Raw genomic sequence first — 26,903 nt, forward strand, 5'->3', positions numbered from 1 at the left:
GTGAAAGTGACGTCGTCCCCTGCCGTGTAGTTTCGTCCTTTACCGGAAGAGTCCGTGTTTACAGCGCAGCTTCAGGCTCCACGCTAGCATCGTTGATTTGACGAGAAGTGACTTATCTTGTGCTGTTGTAACTAACAGTTTGATAATTTGGTAAAATCATTTAGTTTTGCGCCGCATCGCGATTAGCATGATTGCTTGGAGGCGGAAGTGCTGCCTACAAGCATAGCAATGTCGAGCTGGCTAACGCAGCGCCGTGGTTAGCCAGCTAGGCAACTAACAACACAAGCTAACTTCTCACACAGGAGCGGTACATCCAACACAGTGAAACAGGTATCAGTATGTCAGCGTCGCTCTGTAATAAGTGTTTGTATTTGCATGGTTAACGACTGACAATTTTGCATTGCCACACACAACGTTTGGCTTGTGTGGTTTACGTCCAGCTGTCCCCGTCATTGCCCTCCAGGTCCAGGAATAAGTGCGGCCATGGGCGCGGAAAGCAGCGCGGTGCGGAGTTGTACCCTGGAGGAGCCACTCCTGACCCTGCCCTCCGGACTCACCATGTACTCAGCGATGCTCCAGGATGGAAAACCCGCTTCCGTGTTTGTTCACAAGCGGGGCAACGAGGACAAAGTCAACAAAGCTGCCAAGGTAGTTATGCTGAATCCTCGTCCTGACCATATCGAACTGGCTGCCTCACATTAGCTGTTGTTGTAGTAGTACAGTACAGTGTTTAAGTGTCTTGCACGTTCAGGTACCCAGCCCACGTGGACTTACGTGAAACCAAAGCAGCATTGCTGTAGTGCAGCAGTATTTATCAGTAAAGTCATATTGCAAACAAAGAACCACATGTGTAAATGACGTAGTTCCCAGAGGAAAATATAATTGGACTGCAGCATAGTCTGTACACTCATTCTGCTCTCTCGGGAGTCCCACCACCAGATTCACTCACATCGTAGGTAATAAGTATTTCATCATACAAGCAAAGTACTCTACACTTGTATAGAATCAGGGCAAGAAAAAGATGTATTCATGCTGTCCAGTCACAGCCGTCGCAGCTTTTTTGGCTCATCAGGCTGCATATTTAGTTCCTACTCATGGATTCTCCATTGGCTGCATGACATTCGCTTTTTAAAACAAGTAAACACTTTCATTTCCTGCAGCACCTGAAGACCTTGAGGCATCCATGTCTGCTGCGCTTCCTGTCCTGCTCAGTGCAGGACGGCGGCATCCACCTGGTGACGGAGCGTGTGCAGCCCCTGGAGCTGCTGCTAGACAGCCTCTCCCCAGAGGAAATCTGCGCCGGCATCTACGACCTCCTGCAGGCACTTGTCTTTCTGCACGAGAGGGTGAGCTGAAAGGCGCATGGAGGGGTTGCTCTGGATGCAAGTGGTCCCTGCACAATTATCTAAATGAATGATAGAAAGAAAAACAAGTTGCCCTGAAAGTATTATTCTAAAAAGTAACAAATAAGGTGCTGTTTCATGTTTCACAGTAGTCATAGGCTGTTTGGTGTCTGTCTGTTGTTTTGACTGTGTTGAACATGCATGGATACATTCCTAACCTGTCTTCCTCAACCACCAGGGTAAATCAAGCCACAACAATGTCTGCATTTCATCTGTATTCGTCAGTGAAGACGGTCATTGGAAACTGGGAGGAATGGAGACCGTCTGCAAGTTCTCTGAGGCAACACCAGAGGTAAGAGACTGAATAATTGGTAGTATTTCCATGATACTGACTCTGTGTGTGTGTGTTTTCTTTTCTGTCCAAAACTATGTAGGTCAGACGTTTGAAAACTCACTTAAATTTTTTGTGTTTTCATTTTCAATTTTCTTCAACTCCTCAGTTTCTCTCGAACATTCAGAGTGTGAGAGAAGCCAGCTGCATTCCTCCAGAGGAGCAGGTAAGCACATCAAAGCTCATGATGGAAAAATGTTAAAAAAAAAACCCAACTTCTCTTTTGTTCACAAGTTCTAATGGAACATGTGGTTGACAGGTTGAAGGCTTTAAAATGCTTCCGGAGAAAAATGCTCACTCTCGGGACTGTTACTCTTTTGGCATGATGGTGGAGACCCTCATCTCTCTGCTGAATGGCTATGGTGAGTAGCGTGATGGCTTTATAATGTTTACAGCTGTGTTTGCCTCAACTGAGATGTTGCATCTCGTCATCCATCATCCATCTTTCCTCTGTTGTTTTAAGTGTCACAGGAGCTGTCTGACAGCCTGAAGAAGACCCTGCAGGTGGGCCTGCTGAACTCTGACCCCTTGTCTCGACCTCCACTCAGCTCCCTGCTGACTCATGACTTTTTCAGGTAAATGTTGTTATGTTTGCTTTTACTGTTATCAGTTCATACTGAAAATTATCAAACATTTTTTCAAACACTTCATGAATTTGTCCATGAATAGGAATGACTTTCTGGAAGTGATGAATTTTCTGAAGAGCCTGACCTTGAAGACGGAGGAGGAGAAGAATGAATTCTTTAAGTGAGAAACAATATGGTCTTCATTTACATATGGTCCACTTTCTGCTTGTATAAATGAGTGTGTTGTGTTCGTGCTGTGCAGAGTAGCCTAAACATGTCACTAAACTTCCAAAGCAGTCCACACTTTCAGATGTTCAGTTGGATATAATTCTCAGAATTGTGTTGATGATAATAATTGATCTGTAGGTTGATGATAACTACAATTTGAAATATAGAATAGCGTTTCTTATATACACCCTCAATTTAACAAATGCTTGATTTCAGCAACACCTTATTTTACCAAAGATATCCTTAGTATGCTTTTTTATGTCTTCAGGTTTCTTCTAGACCGGGTCCAGAGTCTCCCTGAAGAGCTGATCGCTGCACGTCTCGTCCCCACACTCCTCAACTCTCTGGTTTTTGCAGAACCCATGGCTGTCAAAAGCTTCCTGCCTCATCTTCTGAGGCCAAAGAAGGGTAAGATGCTGCTTAATCCCCTATCAAAGAGAAAGAAGCGACCTGTAGCAGTCAGATGTAACTCTGATTGTTTCTCATCTTTATTTCATCTGTGTGGACAGACTCCAGTGGTGGTGGTTGCGGTGAAGAATGCCTGCTGTCTGTGTCCCTTTACCGTAAACATGTGATCGCTCAGCTGCTCAAGCTCTTCAAGGTCAACGAAGAACACGTCCGGATTGTGTTGCTGGCACACATCCACATCTTCGCTGAGTTCTTCTCCCATGACGAACTCAAAAACCAGATCCTACCTCAGGTGGAGTGTTAACATAGTACCAGAATTTTTCTAGAATCATACATAACAAGAACTTCCATTTCACCCAAAAAATACACGTAATATCTTTTTATAAAGTTCCTTCAATGTTGGCACTACATATATTATTTGAGTGTGGACAGACATGAAGGTAAACTGCAGCTAGACTGGTTGGTGGAGGAATGCATGTGTGAGGTGGTAATTCTAGTTTAACAGAGAGTTGGAAACCACTCCCATGTCTGAGCATTACTGATGGAGCTAGAGCTAAGCAGAGATTGTCTTAGTTTAGCATAAAGACTGGAAGCAGGGGCAAACAGCTAGCCAGGATTATTAAAAAAAAATGAATTACTCCTTCAATATCCAAAAGTGATTTTGATATATAAGATCTCTGGGGTGCTTTTTATCTGGAAATTACATTTGAATTGAAAGTAGCTGTCTTTCATTTCAGGTTAGATGTAATTACATGCCATTATGTAATTTTGTCCTAGTTACATAATGTTTTTTTTTGTGTTTTGTTTTGTTCCTGGCTGCAGGTTTTGTTGGGAATGAGAGACACCAACGATTCTCTGGTTGCCATGACGCTGCAGAGTCTGGCGGTGTTGGTGCCCTTGCTGGGGGCTCAAGTGGTGGTTGGTGGAGAGAGAACCAAGGTCTTTAAACGCACCACACCCAACTTCACCAAGTCTACAGAGGTCACCCCTGAAAGTAAGCAACACTGAGAACAGTGACAGTGAAAGCTGCTGTATCACAGTTCATATTTATTTATGTATAGCCCAAACTTTATTGTTTATGTTTGTTAAAGTTTGAGAAACAGGTTTTCTCAGTGTACCAGTTCAAACTACAAAACCTAGGTTTAAAATGAACTTTACTTCCTCTTTAGCTTCGCCTGTCCATATTGTTGGAAGCTCCCACCCTCAGATGGCCCAGCCTTCGAAAGTCTTGAATTTGTTCCCGAGACCATCTGGGACTGAAAGCCTGGTCCTGGATCACATGGGTAGCTTAGCGGATAGTAAGGAGACTCCAAGAAGTTACCCTCTGCCATCAAAATCAGGTATGACCCCATTCTACCCTCACACTAATATTTTTAATTCACAGTTTGACGTTCTTGTGTCTGAAGCTCTGACTGTCTGTCTGTGTTTCAGATGTCAGTAGACAGATGTCTCTCCCTTTGAATGGCTTTCGTCAGGATCGCGAGTTGGAGCCACTGTCATACAGCCCAGAGCAGGCTGACCAACTAGAAGGCCCAGTGGAAGACTGGCCTGACTGGAGCGACCCTGAAGAGAGCGAGAACAGAGATGGCCAGTCAGTCCAGATCCACATTCAGGCCTCAGAGAGACATGATCCAGTAGACAGCAGACTGCAACCCTCACACCCAAACGTAGAAGAGGAGCCGTGGGACGACTTCGAGGACACTGAACCTACCTCAGATCTCTCCCCGACCGCTCCTCTACCAGATCCAGTTGTACTCACTCCTCCCAGAGGGGGCACTGCTACACCTGTACAACACGCTTCTGAATCACTGAGGCTGGGTTCCTCCAAACCCCTCAAACTGACGTCAACACTGCGACAATCCACACAGAGCAAGACCACTTCCTCATGGGACGATGGCTGGGCTCAGGAAGAGAGAGACTCAGAGAAATCACCCAGCCCGTTAACCACCAAGCCCAAACCTACAGTGCCACAAAAGAATGGTGGAATAGGAGGTCTGGGGGAGGAGTTCACCATTAAGGTGAAGAAAAAGGTGGAGCAAGACCCAGAGCTGGATTTGTTTGCGGACATGGTGCCAGACATCAAACTGTCCTCTCCAGCTCTGCTGCCGCTGGACGAGAGCAGCGTGAGTGATGCTGGACTGTGTGCAGCCTCTTCAGAAAACACTAAGTCTCTGCAGGGCGACTCGTCCATCGATACTGTAACACTCACTGCCAAGTTCGCAGCTGCCAGTCTGACTGAGGTGAGTGTGTGGTGGTGTGTGTGGGGGGGAGGGTCAAGTTTTATTTCCTGGGATTTTGACTGGATCACGTTTATATGGTGGAAGGAGAGCCAATTAATGTGCTTCAATACTGTTCAAAGTTTGGGTTAGGACAAACACTAGTAAATGAACTTTTCTTGAATGGCTGTATAGACATCTGTGGGAGAGTATTTCTCTCAGGGCTGTACCAGGCTCAATTTAATCAATCAGTCGGATTTGGCTGTTCAATAGTAAGATTTGTTCCCTTTTTTTACCCGTATAGACTGCCAATCAATATCAGCCTACATGAGTCTCATATTTCAATGCCTGTCTCCATCATCTGTTATCTGAAAATGTCAGATTTCCACTCGGTCAGACAAAGTAAAAGTGTGTGTGTCTGCTCATAGTTCAGTTATAAAATCTTTGCTCCCGGGGTGCCGTCAGCGGAACAGACAGTCACAGTGGACGGCAGTAGTGGAGGTTGTAAAAGTAGTTTAGCTAACTTCATTGACAGTCATTTCTTTATCAGAGCAGACTGGAGTCATGCTGATCATTGTTTTTTTTTTTTATATATATATCTTGTGGTTAGTTCACAGCCTGCCATGCTGTTGCTCTTGATCTGTACAATGGCACAGCTAAAAGACTAAAGTGCTGACAAAATGCAAGTCGCTTCAGGGTCTCGACTAATAACTCAAATCGTCGGGGCAGCCCTGATCTCTCCGTTTACAAACATACCTCTTGATGATAACTGCTTTCTTTCTTTTCCTTCCAAAGACTGAAACAGACGGCTGGGGAGATGGAGATGACCTGAACTGGGAGGATGAAAATGTCTGGTGATGCCATTTGATCAATCAGCTTCATCTGAAGCAAAAGACTGAAACCCTCAAATGCAGCATCTCAAAGAACCTTGTAAGCTACAAGTTGCTCCAGATCTCACTTAACAGCATGATGCAGTAAGAATAATGATGGGATGACACTTTTTGTATCCTATTCTGTTGGTTCCTGGACATTTACGGTCAGTCTTGCTTTTGAACTTGAAGGACGTGGACAAATGAAGCCATTCTTTATTTTTTTTTTTTGCCAACTGATACTAGTCACCTCAAGATGAATGAGGATCTTAATCACAGGTAAATGTCATCCTGTTTTCATCAGCTTCTTTACTTTTTATTTTAATGTGCCAACTACTGGCATGAAGATTAAGGTACACATTTGGAGAGACAGAACTTGTCCAAAATGTGTTAGGTTTGATTTACAGAAGGCTTGCACTTTGAATGAATGTGAACTAGAAATGAAATAATTTATTAGTAGCTTTTTGGGTGCTGGTGAAGTAAAGATTTTACGGTATCAAATATGGCTCTGTTCTGTTTTATAAGAGTTAATTAGTTTTACTTTAGAAAGCGATTATGCACGTTTGGGGCTAGTGACAGCAAGTACGTTGTACGGTGCAATTTCAATAACTTAGTTAAATGAAAGCAACTGAGCAATGCTTTGTATTCAAACACGTTTAATTAACAGTAATCGTAAACATCAATCAAGACTGACCACAGAAAGGTTTAAAAAGTGAAGAGGAGCTTTCAGCAGCAGCAAAGGGTACACAGCCTTCCACAGGCCCAGACTGTGACTTTCATAGTTTTTCTGTACACAAAGTAAATAATCTGAGGCTAGAAAGCAAACTGGAGCAGCTAGGTTGTGTGCCTGGCTGTGCTGATGTGCGTTATGAGGGTCTGCAGCTCCTGCAGTCTGGATTCCAACCACTGTGGAGGTGGTGCAGTAGTGTTGGCTTTACCCTCGGTGAGAGCCTGAAGGGCTTTCAAAGCACTCTCAGCCGTCTGGATGTAGCGGCTGTACTCCTCCTCTGCACTGGTCTCCTGCCGAGCTCTCTTTGGGCATGGCTGAGAGGAGGGATAATTACAGGGAAAATATCTTTTCATGAATTAAGTTCTCACTCACAATACATGTTTGAATTTTATGTCAGACGCAAGTCTTGCTGATACAAATTAAATGTTGACTTGCTGAGCAGGGCATAATGTAATAGTTTTTAATCAAGTATTTTGCTGAATATATAATTTTACAATACTTGTGTTATTATTAAGGTAAGTTTGGACTGAGCTATTAAAAATATATTAAATATTAGGATTGCAAACACTTAAATGTCACAAAGTGGATACATTTCTAAACAATAAATATGACTGGGTCATGGAAAGCAACACCAGTGGAAATCATATTAATTTTCAGTCAGGAACTTCAATAATATTATCATCTTTCTCTCTTTTCAAGTGTTTTCTGCCAACTATCAACTTAAAATAAATAAAACTAAAATAGATAATATGAAATATAATACAATAATCATTACTAATAGCCTGGTTAATATTACTTCATGTACACTAGGAGGTAGTGTTGTACTGGCCATCTTCCACTCAATGACTGGGAAAGTATGAATGTAAAGCAAAGCTGTGATCAGGTTTTAAATTAACTTACTGACATTACTAACCTCTGAATCAGCAGATGGTTTGTTAGATGCATTTTCTTTGCTGTTCTCCAGCTTCTCATTGTGTTGCTCAATAACTGCCGTCTCCAGCTTGATCCTCTGCAGCCGTGACTCCACATCTTCCTGTGAATTCACAGTCTACGACAAAGCCCACCTGTTTACATCTGTTTTATCTCAGGTTGATCTTCATGGCAGTGCGTTGGCATCCCTTACCTTGCTAAGATAGTTGACCACCTTTGTCTTGGTATGTTCTTCACACAAACTCTGTGAAATGACCTCTTCGTGGTTTGTAATCTTTAATACCAAAAAGACACACAAAGTTTATGATATAAACAGTATCTGGGATTACATCTGGAACATTAGTAAAACCTGTTGAGTTCCTGCTGTACCTCTGCAAAGTGAGAAAAGGCCTCCAGGGCGTGCTGATGTAGCAGCCAGGATCTGTCAGACAGCAGGACTCCAAACAGGCTGCTCAGCCTCGGCAGAATTTGATTCTGTGGAACAAAAAAAAAATTTGACATGAAAGAGAAAATATTTGAGAAGATGTTTACATCATGGACTTCAGAATTAAAATCTCTTACAGTTTCAGTGAATGATTACGGATTTAGTTTTTTTTCTTCGATAAAATAGATTCTTCCTCTAGCCTAGGAAGTGTCAAAAGATGCAAGAACCTAAATTGGTGTTCAAACTGCATACTTGGCAACAAAGAAGTATGAACTTCACCAGAAATAAATCAGTGAACAGCAAGTTTTGTTTGATTTTGTTTTTACGCATCGACTCACTTGTGGGTTTTGCGAGGTCAGAGATGTTAACGGCAACTTCCAATGAGAACAGGAGTCCTCATGCAACAGTAAGTAAGGAGTGCAAGGAACTAAAGAGCAAAATCGTCATTAGTCATAGTCTGCTTTCAATACCTGGATGTCAGGAGGGACAAAGATCTTTCCCAAGGAGGAGAGGAACTCCAGAGCAGCCAGCAGCAGCTGATCTGCACACTCCTGAGACACCACAGCACCCACACACAGCAGAGCCTGTGACACACACACACATACACACACAGAATCAACAAATTGTTCTCCAGTTTTCATCTGCTTCACGTGAACTGTGAAAATTAACTTCATACCTGAAGAATGACTTGATGTTCAATGTTTTTCACTAATATGGCTGATATTGACAGCAGCAGCTGCAGAGTACACTGCAGCACAGGGTGGGTCTGCACCTGGAGTATGACAGGTTACAGGGTTATAGTCGTGCATTTACACTAAATCTGTGTGTGTGTGTGTGTGTGTGTGTGTGTGTATTTGGATCGTACCTGGTGTGGACTCATTCGCAACCAGAGCTGTGTGATTATCCTCATCGTAGACGACACACACTGTTCCTCAGGAGACGACTGCCCCCAAACCACCACTAGGAGGGATAACAGCACCACATTCTGGACACAGGAGGGACTGAGTAAATACATTTCAAATCTCCCCACCAGGCTTCCTTGCATTGTTTTCTTCACTGATTTAACAATTTCTGTCAAGAATCTGACTGATGGTAGCTGGGCAAAGTGACAGCAACACCCTGAAGCAGATATTTATTCAAGGTGGATGGAAGGAAAGATTGTTCATGTATCACAACTAAACTGAATCAAAGACATGCCAGTTTGTCTGCAAAGGCCAAATTCTCACCACAATCTGAGCTGAGCAGCTTTTGATCAACTGCAGCTACCCGTTACAATCACGTTTTTCATCGTGCACGAAGTCCCAGGAGGGCCATGTCCTGTGTCGAGCCCTAGCCCTCGGTCAAGTGTGTATTTTCATCTGCCTGCCTGAATGATTGCTCGTGGTCAGAACGCCAGCTTTTTTGGGGGGTAACCATGGCAACGAGCCTGCTTGGTGATAGAAAAGTGTCTCCCATGATACTATGTGACGCACGGAGATTTCACAGAACAACAAAGAAGAGAGGTCACCAGCAATCTTATCAGTCGCCTGTTTTTAACCATGTTAAGAAGCTTATCTACTCTCTTGAAATCACTTGTGATCATTTGTTATCTATCCACTCTCTGAAGTGCACAAGGACAGAAACTTGGCTGCAGCCCTGCCCTTGAGGTTTGCACTACCCCTTTTCTCTCCATGTATTCAGTGTCACAGTCATTACAATTTACTTGTTACCTTCAGGGGTAAAATGGAGAGTAACAGCACATTAAATTTACCTCCGTCTCACTATGCAGCGTTTGCATGCCTGATCTTTCCCCACTTCCTCACAACACAAAGCAGACATCAACCCACCACTCATTCAGTCAAACAGACTCTCCTCAAAGAAACACTGACTGATTACTTGAGTCAGACAGATGGTTACACCCTCACTACAACCTATATCTGAGGTTGTCCTCACCACTTTGTCCACTTGTCCTAGTTTGTACCCTCCATTCTGCCAGTCGGTCAGAGCTTTCTGAGTGAGGCCAATGATGTCTGTCTCTACACGGTGACGGGCATCTTGTGAAAGAGCTCTGAGGAGGACATGTCGCCACACTGGAAGGTTTTTCACATCCGAGGGTGGGAGACGCACCACCAGCTCCATCTGGAAGAACAAACACATAACAAACATCAAGGTTATGATCTTGTAAAGTCAAGTGTTTTTATGGTTCGATTAGCATAAAAAATGATCATATGCTGCACTGTGGCCTTGGCCATAACAAGAGAAAACAAGCTCTTGAAGCACAAAATTTACTCCACGCTGATGTTTTCAGAACTCAATTCTGAGTCTGAGGCCAGGAACACACAGAAGGCAGAAGCGCTGCGATAGGTCAATTCTCACACGAGCATCAGCCTGGCTGTTCACACCAGAAGCGCATTTCTCAAGGCTGGCCACAAGCGAATCTCCTCTGCTCTTCTCTAATCATGTAGAGCTGATCTTCTATAACCTAAACTTTTTAATGGTTTCTGGATAAGCGGGGTGTCTCTTCTTCATCTTTAAAGGAAGATCGTCTTGTGATAATATGCTGAGAGGGGCTTCTCTCCTGCCTTCACGGCGCTTCTGCCTCTGTGTGTCTTTGGCGTTTAGACGTAAATCCAATATAGTCAACACAATTTAATTTTTTAAGTCACTCGTCCAATGTTTTCTCCATCTTTCATCTCATTTGGCCTCTACATGTTCACAAGTATTTACTGAACTGTCAGATGTGATGGTACTGTGCGTACTCTGAATTTCAATACAGAACTGTTACAAAATATATTTGCGCTGACTGTCTTGAGCAATTTGTGAGTTCAAAAAATTCATATCAGTTACCAGTGTTTCTAACCTGGTGGTTCGGCGTCATGAGGAAAACCATGCGTTTGAGCAGCAGGCCCAGGTGGAACGACTGGTAGCACTCAGCGGTGCAAGCTTTCACCTGTAGGAGAAGGAGGAGCAGAGAGGAGGTGAGGGACAGCGTGAGTGTCAGTGTGAAAGCTCAGGAGGAGTAAAATCACCAGGGCATCAGAGGTGAAGAAAGGTGAAGAACTGAAGGACGTGTATGGAAATGAGCGGGATCCAGCTTAATCTGATGACATGATGACCCAACAGGTTATGAAAAGGTGGCCTCATGGTCCAACAACAGCAATTGTCACCTCTGTTGGGGTGCCACAGAAAACACAGAGGACCCCATACTAATACATAAGCCTACAGAGAGAGATTAAGGGGATTTAGAGTTATTTTAGAAAGCGCTCAGGAAGAGGTCACAGACATGGAGCCACATCCATGACCTTGTGGCATCTATCAACCACAGTGAGAGCCAAGATTTCAGAAGTTAGAATGAGATCCTGTAAACCGTTTACAGGATCTCATCCTAACTTCTGAAATGCACTATAACTGTTTTTTAAAACCGATACCGATAACCGATAACACACACATATACCTAACATCATGACATCAATACCACGAACAAAACCAAAATCAGTTTTGACTCTTTAAATGAAGAGATATTTATTTTTCCAATGAAAAACTATTTGTAAGCCTCTCAAACATGTTCTTAAAGCTATCAAACAAACCTATTTGATATCTCACATCAATTTAAATAAGGTGCATTACTTGCCCCTTGAAATGATGCAAATACATGCATCAGGATTACAAACTGAAAAAGTGTATTCCAGAAGTTTACAAAAAATAAATATACATAGAAAATGCACTGGCACAAGTTAGAGTCAAACATTTCTATTTAAACAAACTGAAAAAGTGCATTCCTCAATGACAACAAAAATAATGCACAGTGCATATGGTACTGACAGAAGTTAGAAGACGGCACTCTTAAATACTCAATTCTGATTGGTCAATCGCGAAAATTCAGCGGCGTTCCTAACAGTCACAGACTAAAGGGGCAATCCCTTAATGTACCAAGCTCAATAACACATTGCCAGCTGATTTGAGAGGCAAAATATGGAGCATTTTCCGTGCATTATTTTTAATTTGTTTGGAGAGGACCTGGAGAATGATGTCCCCAGCAAAAAAGACGAGAAAAGTAACAACGCTGGACCGACAGCAGGAGCGATATTAAGACACAAAAAACTTGAGGACGCAGTGGAGACAAAACTGGAGTCAGATTTTTTTAATGTCTGACGCTGAAAGCAGAAATAAGCTGATGCAGGACTTTTATCCATCAGTCCGAAAAAATAGCGGTAAACCAAACACTGTCTCCAGCTACGTCTCTCTCGGGTCTGGGATATCCCGTCACTTCTCCACATTTGACATGATTTCGCTGAATATCTGTAAAGAAATAAGTTTTCCTGCCGGCCTGCGCACAGTGAGAGGCGGTTGCTAGGCAACGTACGTGTTTACTTTCAGAGCCGCTGCGCAGTGAGAGCGGTGACAGGCGAGAGTAGACTCATTTTAAATCAATAAAATATGTTTTAATCAGTATTTTGTGTCACACTATTGAATGCATTGACGCGGGATAACGTATAGTGAGCAGTTTCCTACGGAGAAGCGTCGCGTCGGGCTTCTGTGTCATCCTGAAGGAAGATACATGATCCCTTACTTAGACTTATCTATGTAAACAAACTGAAGAAGGGCAGTCCATAGTAAGTCAAGCACCATCACGTCCATGATTAAATCTTCAATAACCTGAGCCCGTGGGTCATCTTTGGCAAATTTCTTGGGACTTTTCGAAAGCCTCGCCGTCGCGTAAGTCCCGGTGGCTTCTGTGCGGCTGTCTTGCTAACGTTAGCGTCTTTAGCAGGCCAGGCGTCCTCATACGCTTTCCAAACTCCGTCAAAGCGGTGGTTATGTTTCAGGTGACTGATCAGGTCTGATCACACACTGACATCACACTGTGACATCACATCACACACTGACATCACACAGTGACATCACACACTGACGTCACCCGGTGACGTCACACACGGTGACGTCACACACTGACATCACACACGGTGACGTCACACACTGACATCACACGCTGACATCACACGCTGACATCACATCACACTGACATCACACGGTGACATCACAAAGTGACATCACACTGTGACATCACACACTGACATCACACTGTGACATCTCACACTGACATCACAGACAACACTGTGACATCACAGATCACACTGAGTAACCACTGTAACAGGGTTTAACATGAAATATTTCCAGTTTATCAGAAGTGAAAACTGACAGGAAGTGGTTGTAACTTCTTTACATTTGATCTAACAGCTAATTTCTGTTTCTGTAACTCTGCCTCCAAGTAATCAAAGTAAAAAATGAAGTGCTTCTTTTCCAACATGTTAAAATAATCCTTCTGGACGCTGCGGCTTCACATCAGAATTAAAAACTGATTCAGATTCACTTTGTTCATTCAGGTTTGGTAAACAAACAGCTGTGAGCTCAACAACACCAACATGCAGAATGTGTATTTTCCCTGAACGCCGCAGCGTTCGAGTGATGGTGGGTCTCTGTAGTTTCTGCTCAGTCCAGTTAACCGATGGTTGAACCAAACACTGAAACGTCTGTAAATCCAGTTTTTGATCAGCGTGTGTGTTACTGACTGCCCGATTAAAACCAGTAAAAGCCACTCACCAATTAGCGATGCTGAAAACAGGATAGTTGTGTTGGTGTCCTCTAGAGGCAGCTGGGTTCATTACAGCGCCCGATCATTCAGATCTCCAGGGTTCATCCTCTGAGGAGTAAGATCCGCCTCACTGGCTTTGTTAACATGCTGATGTTTAGCAGCTACGTCTAATGTTTACCACGTCCATCTTAGCTTAGCTTTTTAAGACTGCATGCTAATATTTAGCTGATTAGCAAAAGGTGCAGCTGAGGCTGATGGGAGTGTCTTTTGCTCCCTAGCACTTTGGCTTATGAGCACTAAAACACTGACCTGATGGTGGCGCTGATGAGGTGAGATGAGATGAAAAGGATCAATTCACTTATTAATATTCATCTTGAGGGGAACATGAACTTCTGAACCACATTTATTAGTCATCAAACATCTGCTGAGATGCTTCAGTTGTTTCCATGGCGGCAGCCCGGCGCTCTGAAACTTCACCATCGACACCTTCTGTCAACCTGTGTCTGTCCCTCGGCTCTTTGACCTTTCCTCGTGAAGCAACAGGAAGTCTTTCTGCTGACATCGGTGACGTCAGACACACAAAAACGACGAGAGAGACCTTGTCATCTGCTCGGCTTGTTTCTTTCCAAACATGGCCGATGCGCTCCGGGCAATCCCAAGGACGCTGGCTGACCTGAGAAAACTTCGTCAGGTAAACGAGTGAAGATCTGCTCAAAGATGAAAAGGTGACTCTCGTTAATGTTTCATTACGCTGTCGGCAGCACAATGTTCGCCTCCACCCTCTGCTGCAGCTTTCCCTCCATCATCTCCATCACCACTCAACACAGAGGCCATCTGCAACACAAGCTTCCTCAGGTCAGGTGCAGGTCCTGGTCTCTGACAGGTGGGTGGGGCCTCAGAGCAGAGACTGCAGCCTGTGGTTGGTTGACAGTTTTCTGACTGACTGACAGATGAGAGACTCCGTCTCAGAGCAGCCTGATAAAATGCATCTGCAGGAAATGACAGCTAGCTTAGCTTAGCTAGGTTAGCTTAGCATGACCTCTGAACGGATGCTTCATGTGAGTGACTGAACCACATGCATGAAGGCAGCTTCCTGAGTTCAGCAGAGGAAAGTCAATGAGATGATTCAGAGCTGCTGCTGTTCACTGTCAGAAACCTGACCTGAGGTCAGTTCTGCTGCAGGACACCGAGCTCGTCTTCAGATTCCAGCCGGATCAAACTGTTCCTGCGCTCGATGAGACCTCTGCCTCACTGAACCAGTGAAGGCACTGCTGTGACTTCAGCTCGTTCAGGCTCTGGTCTGTCGGGATGGCGGATTCATCCAGAAACCGGGTCGACTCAGTCAGAACATATGACAGCACAAAAGCAGGAAGCCAGAGAGCTCGTACAGCTATGAGCTGCTGCCCCCTGCTGTCAGGAAGCTACAGGAAGACCAGCAGACTGCGATCAGGCAAAGGAAGCAGCACATGAACGGCTGGGCTAACTGAGACGAGCTAAAGGTTCTGCTAATGTTTGCTGCTTTCATTCTATTTGTTTTGTTGGACACTAAAGTGCTGCCCAGCTCAAATTTATCACATATGTGACATCTGTGCTGCTGTTATGTTTAGGTTATATCCAGATAATTATTGATCCAATCAGACACTCCCACAACTGAGCTTTGAAGACCTGAAGCTGCAGGACGCTGTTTCAGCTTCTGCTGCCCCACAATGCATCACTCCACAGGGAAAAAGAAGAGAAAAGATGCTTTGAAAACTAAACTGTCGATGAATTAATGTTTGAGAAAACATTTCAGCCACAGGGGTCGGAGGTCGACAAAGAAGCAGGGACACAAGCAGTCAGTTCAGCCTATCACACATTACGTCACACACGACCAGCTCGTCCCTCCGGGCCGTAGAGAAACTATTTGTAAGCCTCTCAAACATATTCTTAAAGCTATCAAACAAACCTATTTGATATCTCACATCAAGTTAAATAAGGTGCATTACTTACTGATATAAAAAATAAAGGCCCCTTGAAATGATGCAAATACATGCATCAGGATTACAAACTGAAAAAGTGTATTCCAGAAGTTTACAAAAAATAAATATACATAGAAAATTAATGCACTGGCACAAGTTAGAGTCAAACATTTCTATTTAAACAAACTGAAAAAGTGCATTCCTCAATGACAACAAAAATAATGCACAGTGCATATGGTACTGACAGAAGTTAGAAGACGGCACTCTTAAATACTCAATTCTGATTGGTCAATCGCGAAAATTCAGCGGCGTTCCTAACAGTCACAGACTAAAGGGGCAATCCCTTAATGTACCAAGCTCAATAACACATTGCCAGCTGATTTGAGAGGCAAAATATGGAGCATTTTCCGTGCATTATTTTTAATTTGTTTGGAGAGGACCTGGAGAATGATGTCCCCAGCAAAAAAGACGAGAAAAGTAAAGAACAACGCTGGACCGACAGCAGGAGCGATATTAAGACACAAAAGACTTGAGGACGCAGTGGAGACAAAACTGGAGTCAGATTTTTTTAATGTCTGACGCTGAAAGCAGAAATCAGCTGATGCAGGACTTTTATCCATCAGTCCGAAAAAATAGCGGTAAACCAAACTCTGTCTCCAGCTACGTCTCTCTCAGGTCTGGGATATCCCGTCACTTCTCCACATTTGACATGATGTCGCTGAATATCTACAAAGAAATAAGCTTTCCTGCCGGCCTGCGCACAGTGAGAGGCGGTTGCTAGGCAACGTACGTGTTTACTTTCAGAGCCGCTGCGCAGTGAGAGCGGTCACAGGCGAGAGTAGACTCATTTTAAATCAATAAAATATGTTTTAATCAGTATTTTGTGTCACACTATTGAATGCTTTAGTAGTAAGCCGTGTCCTAAGCGGGATAACGTATAGTGAGCAGTTTCCTACGGAGAAGCGTCGCGTCGGGCTTCTGTGTCATCCTGAAGGAAGATACATGATCCCTTACTTAGACTTATCTATGTAAACAAACTGAAGAAGGGCAGTCTTTTCGAAAGCCTCGCCGACGCGTAAGTCCTGGTGGCTTCTTTGCAGCTGGCTTGCTAACGTTAGCGTCTTTAGCAGGCCGGGCGTCCTCATACGCTTTCCAAACTCCGTCAAAACGGTGGTTATGTTTCAGGTGACTGATCAAGTATTAAAGCTTGTGCCATTTCTCGCTCCTAGTGGAACTCGCTTGGAACATTTTTTACGAATAATCAGCGAACTGTCTCCTTCGGAAACTTTGAAGAAATCTGAACTCTGTTTTCTTAATCACGCTGTACCGCATGCTGCATTCAAGGTGTAACGTACATTCCCCGTTCCCTCGTTTGCCAGTCATTCTTTCGGCCTATTTAAGTTCATGTTTCTATTTTTTGTGTGTAACATGTGAAGAAATACTGCGAATGTTAACTCAAGTCAGCAACTAGCAAAATTATGACCGAGTTAACGAGTTGTTTTCGGGCATGAGGGGGTATTCTTGATTTTTCCCAGTGAGAAAGAGTTTTTGTGATTATGCTAACGTCACTTGAACGCAGCATTCACTGCAGGCCATTCTGGTCTCATAGTGGGAGCGAGGCACTGCCGTGCTGACAAAAACACATATGTTATCGGGGCTGTTCGTCATGATATGGGACTTATCGGAATGATGTCATAATTTCCTGTTATCGGCCCGATAACTATCGGCCCAATAATTATCGTGCATCCCTTTACAGTAAACGTCGTTTACAGTAAACGTCATCAATATGACGGTCTACTGAGAATATTTATGATTCACGTCTGAAAATGAGTTGTAAAGTGGCGTTTGCTTTTGTTTCAAATCAACAGAAAACCACAAGACCACAAAATATACTCTCTCCATTGTACTGCGTGTTTTCCTGGTTTCTACCTACCAGCTGAGCAATGAGAAGGACATGATGTAGACAAAGTTCTGCTGTCCCATACCTGTGAGCACACAAGACAAAATCAGCAGTGGGTCCAGCAAAGTACGGTAAGAAAAGTGTAAAAAAAAAAAATAAATACAGCAGCATGACACAGAGAGGGACAGAAGTATATGACCCCAATCAAAACACACTGTGTACGCCTTTGTTTTTAATGCAATGTGCACATGCTCTCACCGCGCTGTAAAGCACCACACATCTGTTGCCAGCAGAGCTGTCGGCGTGTCAGCCTGCAGTACAGCATCGACCAAACAACGCTCCTGAAAGAGCGAGATAAAGGACAGGGAAAGCCAGGGAGACAGGAGGAGGGGGAGGAGAGCGATAAGTAAACAGAGGAAAACGCAGCAGGGCAAAAACACAAAGTGTCACGAAAATGAACAGAAACAGAGTAAATGAAAGTGAAAGAATAACTTGCATTAAATGACGGGAAATCCTGAAGCATAACACAGCTAATCTCCAGAATGTGATAAGTTATCTAAAATAAACAAAACCATCCAAACCAAGTCATTCTTCTGTTTTGATAACTATCCAGGGTTCCAACACATTTACAGTGATGATCTAGCTGGGTTGACTGTCTTACACTAATATGTTCCTCTCTGTAGAAGTCTGATTAAAAGAGTGCGTGGGCATAACCTTTAGATGTTTTTAATTTTAGATGTTTACTACCATCTCGTGTGATTGTTTTTTTCCATTTCTTTCCTTGTTTTACTGCTCTGTTTTAATGTTGTCATTATATATATATATTTTTTTTTCAGTATTCCGTCTTTTTCCATCATTGTTTTTATTTGGAAAGCCCTTCGGGGTCTATGCTTGGCAAGTGCTATATATAAAAAAAAAAAACTTTTAATCACTATTAATGTTTTAACCTGAATCTCTTTTTTCTAATGAATTATATCGACCATTGGTACATGAACACCAATAACACAAACAGTGGCCTACAAACAAATCTAGACTTTAAATACCTAAACATACAATCAAAGGTTGCTGAGTTTGCTAGGATCATCAATTGCCACTAACTCTTATCATTATATCACACCACACTTTAGCCCCATTACAGCTTATCCCAAATAAGTTTGTCCATACACTACTATTTGAACATTTCTATGATCCTGAACATAACTGATAGACAGCCTGTCAGCCTTGTAGTTCATTCTTAACTGAAGGAAAACAGGAGAATGTTGAAAGAAATTTCCTGGACAACACAAGATTTTCCAGGACACTTCACTTTTCTCTTTTGGTATATTTGCCACAATATTTGCCAGTATCTGGGACAAACAGTATCCGGGATAAACTAAAACTGGCCAATGACAACCTCCAACATATTGTTTTTTTTTTTTGGACAAAGACAACACCAGTTATCATTAGTAAAAGAACAAAGAAAGTGATAAAATCAAAGTCAAGGCAAGCACACATGTACAGATGGGTTTGAAGTCAGGTCAGGTCCAAGTGAGACTCAAGACAAATTGACACATCTTGGCAAGTTTAATCGTAACCCTGCTGTGAGAAGGTTGGACCTCATTGTTCCAAAACACCACACCCACAACTGGGACAAATCCTGTTTGTGTTATTTGCAAGGCTGATTACCAATCTGCTTCCTCTGGTCAATGAAAATAAGATGGTTCTGCCACATCGATACTTGAGTGAGGCTCAGTGATATCTACCACTATTACTATTACATTTTTTTAAGGAAGCTGCACAAAATTCTTTCTGGAGCTTGGAAGATAAAACACAAAGGCAGGACCGAAGATAACTTAAGGACATAAGAGACCTTAAAAACTAGAAGTTATTTTATCAAACTAACGTCCACTATTGTGGAAAAAAAGTAAAAGTAAAAGTAAACATTATTACTATTTCTATTGATGCTGCATATGATACAGTATATGTGGATATGTGTATAGACCTCACCAGCACAGAGAAGTAGACTGGAGGAAGTGCAGCCACGCTGGCACAGAGCTGCACACAGATATGGTGGTGCAGAGTGACGTGGACCTGGGCCTGACCCTTCATCATCACCCCTGGCAACAGCACCGGTACCTGACGCTCAATATAGCATCGCCTGAAACTCGTAAACAAGGCCTGGAAGAGAGGAAGCCTGGAGGAAGAGGGGATGGAAAAAGCTTCAGAGGCATTTTAAACATATCTACACTAGGGATGTGGAGATTCACCGATTCATATCGGTGGTCCGATACAAACGTTTGCGATGCGACTGCACCGGTAGAATGAACGCGCATCGGATATAATTTACGGGTGAATTCGCGGTGCATCTCTTCTAGCCTGTCTACACCGGCAAATCCCATTGTAAAATCGACTATTTCTATCTATGTTCTAGGATTTTCAAGGCAAATTGAATGCACCATCGCGTCCCCAGGCAGTGACGCAAGCAGGTGTTGTACACAACAGACAAACGAGGCAAACGAGAAAGACGATAGCCGCAACGAGATATTTAATGCACCAAAAAAGACACATTAATCAAACGTGTGGCAATATTTTGTTTTTTTTTTAAGCGGGGGGTCAGCTAGACAAGACGCACGCAATTTGCAAACAATGCCGTTCGGCTATCAAGTACGTCGGCAGCACGACGCAACAAGCGTTCCTTCTGAACGAGTGTTCAGTACCGCTGGTGACATAGTAGTAATAATAATACATTTTATTTGGACGCGCCTTTCAGAACACTCAAGGACACTTTACAGTGCGGGTAAAACACAAATAACACAAGATAAATACAAGCAGAATAAAAAAAAAAATAGTGACTGCTCAGCGCAGTTTGCTATTCCCAGAACATGTAGACCAGTTAATATTTCTAAAGAAAAACCTGAAACTAAGCCATATGAGGTAAATCAGTGAGGTGTTTGCAGTAAATGGCATTGTTTGATTGCCAGTAGTTGATGTTTTTTGCTTACATTGTGAGCAGTTAAGAAAGACTTGTTAGGAAATGTTATTTATTTACATGTTCAATTTCTTATAGAAATTACACCAATACGTTTTCCTCCTAATACACAGGAGCACTATGGACATTGCACTTTGGAATGAAATACCTCTATTTGAGCCCCTTGGTGAGAGTATTGTTTACAGCAGCTGTTACTGGCTGCCAGTTATAGTTTTATTTTTTTTACACTTGATTCTGTAAAACATTGTTATTTGATTTTCATTCTTTGTAAGAAATCAGTCAACTTACTGAAACAAGCACATCATTCTGGCAGACAGTAGTATGTGTTGCTGGTCATGTTATTTGCACTATTCACATGGTTAATACTGAGCTTTCTGAAACTGTTTAACTGTGAAGTTTTATACATTTTGTATGATTATAGAGACAGAGAACATAATTGGGAGTTAGGAGTGCTAATTATAAAGACAATTGAATGCTCTGTCTACTGAAATATGTCTTTTTTAAAATATGATTTATTGGTTACTCCTTAAAAAAACAAATATTAAATACATCCCTCAAATCGATACAGAGAGTAAAGCAGAATTGTGCTATTGAGGTAAAAAACCTGATGTTACTGTTACTCTCTCATACTGCAACTAACTGTATTGAATGATCACATCATATCGAAACATCCTTTTATAGTTAAGTCATATTGTTATCAAATCATTTTTGAATCGCATCGTATCGTGAGCAGGAGTGAATCGTATCGCATTGTATCGATGGGAGCTTCAGTGTATCGTAACTGTATCGTATCGGTGTCAGCGCATCGAGATGCATATCGAATCGGCCTCAGTGGTGGAGATATACAACCCTAATCTACACATGATCTTAAATACATAACAGAATAGTACTATACTACTACTACTTTACAACTTTACTATTTTTCAGGACTGCTGAGTGATACATACATACAAAGTAAAAGTCTCCCTTATCGCTAAAACATTTCAATTTTGTTATTATTTAATATAATCTAATTATATTATATAGTCATTGTAATACTTATTCAGAATGCAATCTAAAAATCTGATTTAAAAAACACATTTAATCTGTTATGATGGGGCTGAAATTATCTCACTCACTGTAAAATAGGAAAGCTAAATTTTAAACTGTGAATTAAAAAAAAAACAATCAATAATCCATCAGTATCAATAACCAATATCCCTGCCACTTTGGTAACCAAGAGGTGCATGCATGGTGCATGTTTGGTGTGTGTGTGTTTCCCCAGCGATGGGTTAAAAGCAGAGAAGTAATTTCCCAGTCTTGGGATCAATAAAGTAAATAAACTTAAACTTACCTGGGAGTGTCTTCTGAGAACTGGCTGCCAGTGTACCAAAGCTGCAGCACCTCCTCTGATTGGGAGGTGAGCTGACGCAGGACGTTCGCCAGCAAAAGACAGTGAGGGAGCTCATGTTCTGGACTTAACCCTGCAGACAACAAAGACAAGGGTCTTTATAGGGCAAACATTCAGTAAGAATGGTAAGCATTTTCCCAGAAATACCACAAACAGTCAGAGATGTTAGTCTTCAGTTGATCAGACTTGGTGTATTCCTACTATATACCAACGCTGACAAGTTTTGAGTTGTATGTTCACACCAGGAAAAATGACCAGATTAATTAAACATTACACTGTCAGCATTAAAAATATTAATGTGCAGACTAAAATCACTTTAATGAACCTAACAGATGTTATCATTTGTGCCAAAAAGTTGTTCCATTTGTTATCCCTGGACAGAAGTTATATAAAAATGAAAATAATAACAGTTACTTACACAGATGAGAGAAAAAAAATAGAAAAATAACAAGGCCTCCATAAATTCCTGTTACAATTACAATAAACACTTAAATACATTATTCAATGTGTAACACAGCCTAAGTAGTGCACATAATTAGTACATATTGTATGCTTTATGGCATTAGAATGGGGAATGGAATTGGCAGCAAGCTAATCACTCAAACCTTTATAAAACAACGTCTCCACTGCAAAGTAAGACGGTAAAGCATCTATCCACGGTGCCACAGCACCTGGGGAAAAAGAGCAAGCGGAGGACAAGCTTTAAACTCACGCAGGTCCTGCTGGAGGACAACTTCAGCAAAGGGCCTTAAAGGCAACAGCTGGTGCAGGAGGGCCTCCATAGGAACCAGGGCTGCTACATTCAACTCCTCAGACAGAGCCGAGGGCAGTGTTGGAGCACACGTGCTAGGAGGGAACTTACTGAAAGACAGCAGAATGTATGTTTAGCACACGGCTCAATAATTATCACCTAAAAGGACAAATCATAGTCTAAAACTGCAAACCACAGCCAAACCACACACATACCTGATGATCTGGAGGTAGAGCTGGTGAAAGCAGCTACAGTACTTAGACAGAAAAAACTTGAATTCCTGTTCAAATGACAAGGAATGAAGGTTAAGCTGCTTTGTATTTTGAAGAAGAAAATGAAAAACAGACATAGTGATAGCACAAGAGGGTTGCAAGAAGATCCTATTTTTAGTACCTTTATGTAATGAACCAAAGTGTTGGCGAAAAATCTGCACATCTTTGCAGTTTTCTGGAACAGCTTGTATTCCAGGCTTTGTGTTGCCTCCTTTAAAAAGGACAAAAGAGCATTAACACAAAAAGGTGACAAAGATCAAGTCTACCTTTGACCTTAAGCTAATTAACCAATGTGACATTCTTCTCTGAGGACAAAGGGGTACAAGACCGGAAAAGTCCATCATTCATTCTCTCTAGCATTAGACCTGCATCAGCACTGTGTGTGTGTGTGTGTGTGTGTGTGTGTGTGTGTGTGTGTGTGTGTGTGTGTATATATATATATATATATACACACTAACTACCATATAAATATCAACCATTGTGTGGACATTTTAATGTATTATATTGGCCTTGACTATTTCTCTAGTGAGCAAAAATAGCAAAGAAAAATAGGGTCATACCCTTTAACCTCCAACATAAAAGTGACACACTTCAAAGGTAAGAGATGCAGTAAATACCCATTTAATAGTCCTGCATCTCTAAAGCTGCAAAAAGCTATTAATTATACTTGTTTTATATTTTTTCTACTACTAATCAGACTTTTCCTACCTGCAGACCAGCATGTTTAATCTGATCAGCCAGCTCCACAGAGCTGTGGAAGGAGGCCAACAGGTTGTCACACAGGCTGCTGCTGATGTCGCCGTGATGTAGATGTTCCTCAACCAATGACTGGTACTTCAGACTCTGTCTGAACAGAGTGATGACTATTTAAAAAAAAAAACACTCACTACCCAAATTCATTACGAAATTCATCAAACTCTTATAACCAAGTGGTTCATCTAGTATGACAGACAACATGACATATATACTGACTTGATGAGGAATTTCCATGTGTTTGCATGCAATGCCATGTCCAGGTTGGAGATAATACAGCAAATATCCAGCAGGGTGTGAATCACTGAAGAAAGCAGAAAAACAACTTCAGAGAACTGAAGACTGCATTGAAGGTATGCAACAACTGAAAGGCTTTATAATAAAGAGGGACGCAGTGGAAACAGAGAGATGCATACACAAACACACACCTGTAACAATATCAGAGACTTCCTCCTCTGACGCACTGCTGTCGAGGGAGATTCTGTCCAGCAGCTCCAACAGGCCTTTCTGGAGGTTGTAGGCCTCCTTGAAGAGTCCCTGCAGCAGGTCAGCCACCAGGGACAGACGGCCACAGTAAACCTCCTCACTGTCCTGAGGACAACATGCAGAGTATGCTTCAACTCATCATTTTCATTTTTATAGATTTTTACTGCCCCTCTTTTTTTTTAGCAGATCATGATAGTTTACATTAATTTGTGACAGGATTTTACGTTAGGATAGTGGATGTTAGTGGTTGTGTTTCCTGCTGCAAGAAGATGCTTATCACAGCAGTTTCCAGTTACTGAAGTAGTCTTGAGCTGTTCACACCTTCTGGTAATTAAAGATTACAATGACAAGGAGGATGGACGTGCAAATGAGCAACTAAGTCTCTCGAGGGTTAATTTGTGCATTTTTCAAATCGCAACAATGAACGCCGAAAAATTCACAAATTTTTGATTCAAATAAAAACTGAAAATAATGAGTCCAATGTACAATCAAATCTTGCACATCTTCAGATCAGATGTGAACTCACTCTTCATGTTTTATCAGCAACAACTCAAATCACAACATTTCAACCATCCATTTTACTTTACCTATCTCGTGCACATAATGACAACAAAGTCATCTTATACATCTTTCAATTCATTCTGAGTAATAATAACATATTCTATTAATAATAATACAAATACCCCTCTAATTTTTCAGCCTACGTATAGTAATTATTGCACAGCATAATTTAAGATGTATAAAAAAAGAAAACATGCTTTACAGATTGAAAGTGACCTCTGCTCAGTTAAAATGTACCCATTACAGCCACTGGTTAGCTAAAGAGACCAACCTTGCAGTGCTGAAAGGTTTCCCTCAGGACTTTCAGGATACAAGTTGGTAACGAGCGTATAACATCAAGATCAGGGGCTTCCTCGAATGTGCCAACGTGACGCACACAGGTCGATAGTGCATCAATTATCTGCATCATTGCCTGAAAAAGGTGGCAGGATTTTGTCAATATATTATTTAGGAATGAAGGGAGAACAATTTTTTTCAGAAAATGTAGACATACCACAAATCTGCAAGGTGCTAATAGTACCATTTGAAATATACATTAATAATAATACTACCTGCAAAATGTTTCTTAGTGTGGAACACAGTTCAGTGTTTTGACTGGACAGCCCCCCAACCTGGTCCAAGATTTCCTTCATCATGTTGTCAAACATCATCACTGCCTGCAAGCGTTGGTGACGGATAGGGACAGAGACGTTCACACTGACAAATCAATGCATTTTTAAGGGAGGATGTAAACAATCTAGTAATTTGCAAAACAAGAACAACAGTTTTATCAACAAATCCTCTGATCACAAAAAAAAACAAATCCTTCATTTAACATTTAGTGTAGCCAATTTTGCAGAAAACCCACTGTCTGAATTAAAAGCGATTAAGGGTGTTGCCATCTGACATTGAAAATTGAACGTAATTGTTATAAAATGCCATATTAGCCATTTAAGATTTAACAAATGCTAGTGAAGGTATTCACATTATAGGTCCTGAAGACATTCACCATGATGTTTACCTTTGGTAAGACCTTGGAGAAGCACTCCTCTTCCAGCTCTGACAAACCAATATGAGGGAGGAACATTTCTGTAATTATCTTCAGGATACCTGCAGGGATGTTACGTTTTTAAGACAGTTCATACTTGCTCAATAGGCAGACAAACTTTGTAATTGCGAATTGTGCAATGAACAAACTTACGTATGTGATCATCCCAGCTCTCAGACTTATGATGCAAAGAGTGAAAACAGTCAAGGAAAACCAAAGCATTACAGCAAATTCATTTCTACTGTATAAACCTGTCAGAAGTGTCAGGATTGCAATGATAGTGCATCCTGAGAGGGTTTCATGACTTTAGTGTTCAACATGATTCACAACAATACGCATATATCCTCCACATCATTAAATAATTACATACCATAGATACTATGTATTTCAAACTACAAACCGAATCCCAAAGACTGTATTATTTTTCCATGCTTCTTTTGTGCATTTTAAACCAAGTCCTGGGACTCACTGGACTGGACCGAGTGAAACGTTTACGTTTAAGAGGATATGGTGAGTTCGGGCAGGACAGACTTGAGCTTCTGGCGGCAGGTTTCCTGACTCCACTGCACCACCTCGTCCAGAAGTGACGTGTTGGACTGGGACATGATGACAGTAGTCACCGGCGGAGGTCAGGACAACTGTCCCAACAACACAAAGTTTCAGAACAATGTTACCGAGTGAGTCACTCAGACTGACTCAACAGCACGATGGTTATTAGCATTTTTATCCTAAAAGCGGATGTTATTAAGAAGACTCTTACAGTTTTCACTAGAGATACTGAGACTAACGTTAGCTTATGTGTTTGCTATGGTATGTTTTCCTAAAGGAAACATTTCACGTTAGCATGGTAGTTCGTTTGAATAATACGCAGCGGTCTTCTTACCATAAATGCTACACTGTGTCTTCTGTTGAGAAACATAAAATCAAACAAACGTTTCCACGAGTTTGTTTCTCTTTACGGCACCATTAACATTTGTTCACCACTCAAATACGGAGCACGAACGAGGAAACGAGCAGCTCCTTAACGGTAGGGAAACATACCGCGCGCCGTTGATTGAGTCGGATGTGACGTTGTGAGAGAAGCGGCTCACCTGACTTCACTTTCATTGGTTGAAACATTAAACTTCAAATGTTTAGACCAATAAGTGAACTAAATGACT

The 26,903-nt window shown here is 42.0% G+C and overlaps 2 protein-coding genes across 2 annotated transcripts; one reads left to right on the top strand and one right to left on the bottom strand.

Annotated features, from left to right (window-relative positions):
- The first annotated feature begins 56 nt into the window (after positions 1 to 56).
- scyl3 (SCY1-like, kinase-like 3) lies at positions 57 to 7,132 on the top strand. Its single transcript, XM_041935876.1, has 14 exons — positions 57 to 330; positions 464 to 648; positions 1,161 to 1,346; positions 1,582 to 1,695; positions 1,844 to 1,900; positions 1,994 to 2,096; positions 2,198 to 2,309; positions 2,404 to 2,481; positions 2,797 to 2,936; positions 3,038 to 3,228; positions 3,759 to 3,930; positions 4,106 to 4,276; positions 4,368 to 5,176; positions 5,948 to 7,132. Exons 2-14 carry the CDS (start codon positions 484 to 486, stop codon positions 6,008 to 6,010), a joined length of 2,361 nt encoding a protein of 786 aa, XP_041791810.1. The 5' UTR covers positions 57 to 330; positions 464 to 483; the 3' UTR covers positions 6,011 to 7,132.
- On the bottom strand, positions 6,667 to 26,764 carry c4h1orf112 (chromosome 4 C1orf112 homolog). The gene is made up of 25 exons (XM_041935875.1): positions 26,627 to 26,764; positions 26,253 to 26,381; positions 25,897 to 25,936; positions 25,717 to 25,805; positions 25,268 to 25,372; positions 24,988 to 25,128; positions 24,098 to 24,260; positions 23,889 to 23,973; positions 23,625 to 23,763; positions 23,038 to 23,127; positions 22,860 to 22,924; positions 22,606 to 22,754; positions 21,837 to 21,966; positions 19,522 to 19,708; positions 17,794 to 17,876; positions 17,569 to 17,620; positions 10,945 to 11,034; positions 10,038 to 10,223; positions 8,971 to 9,090; positions 8,782 to 8,877; positions 8,576 to 8,689; positions 8,051 to 8,155; positions 7,875 to 7,955; positions 7,665 to 7,799; positions 6,667 to 7,065 (listed from the first exon to the last, which is right to left on the bottom strand). The coding sequence occupies exons 2-25, from the start codon at positions 26,346 to 26,348 to the stop codon at positions 6,856 to 6,858; spliced, it is 2,751 nt and encodes a 916-aa protein (XP_041791809.1). The 5' UTR covers positions 26,349 to 26,381; positions 26,627 to 26,764; the 3' UTR covers positions 6,667 to 6,855.
- Positions 26,765 to 26,903: the final 139 nt, after the last annotated feature.

Source organism: Chelmon rostratus, chromosome 4, assembly GCF_017976325.1.
Source record: "Chelmon rostratus isolate fCheRos1 chromosome 4, fCheRos1.pri, whole genome shotgun sequence".
NCBI classification, from domain to species: domain Eukaryota; kingdom Metazoa; phylum Chordata; class Actinopteri; order Chaetodontiformes; family Chaetodontidae; genus Chelmon; species Chelmon rostratus.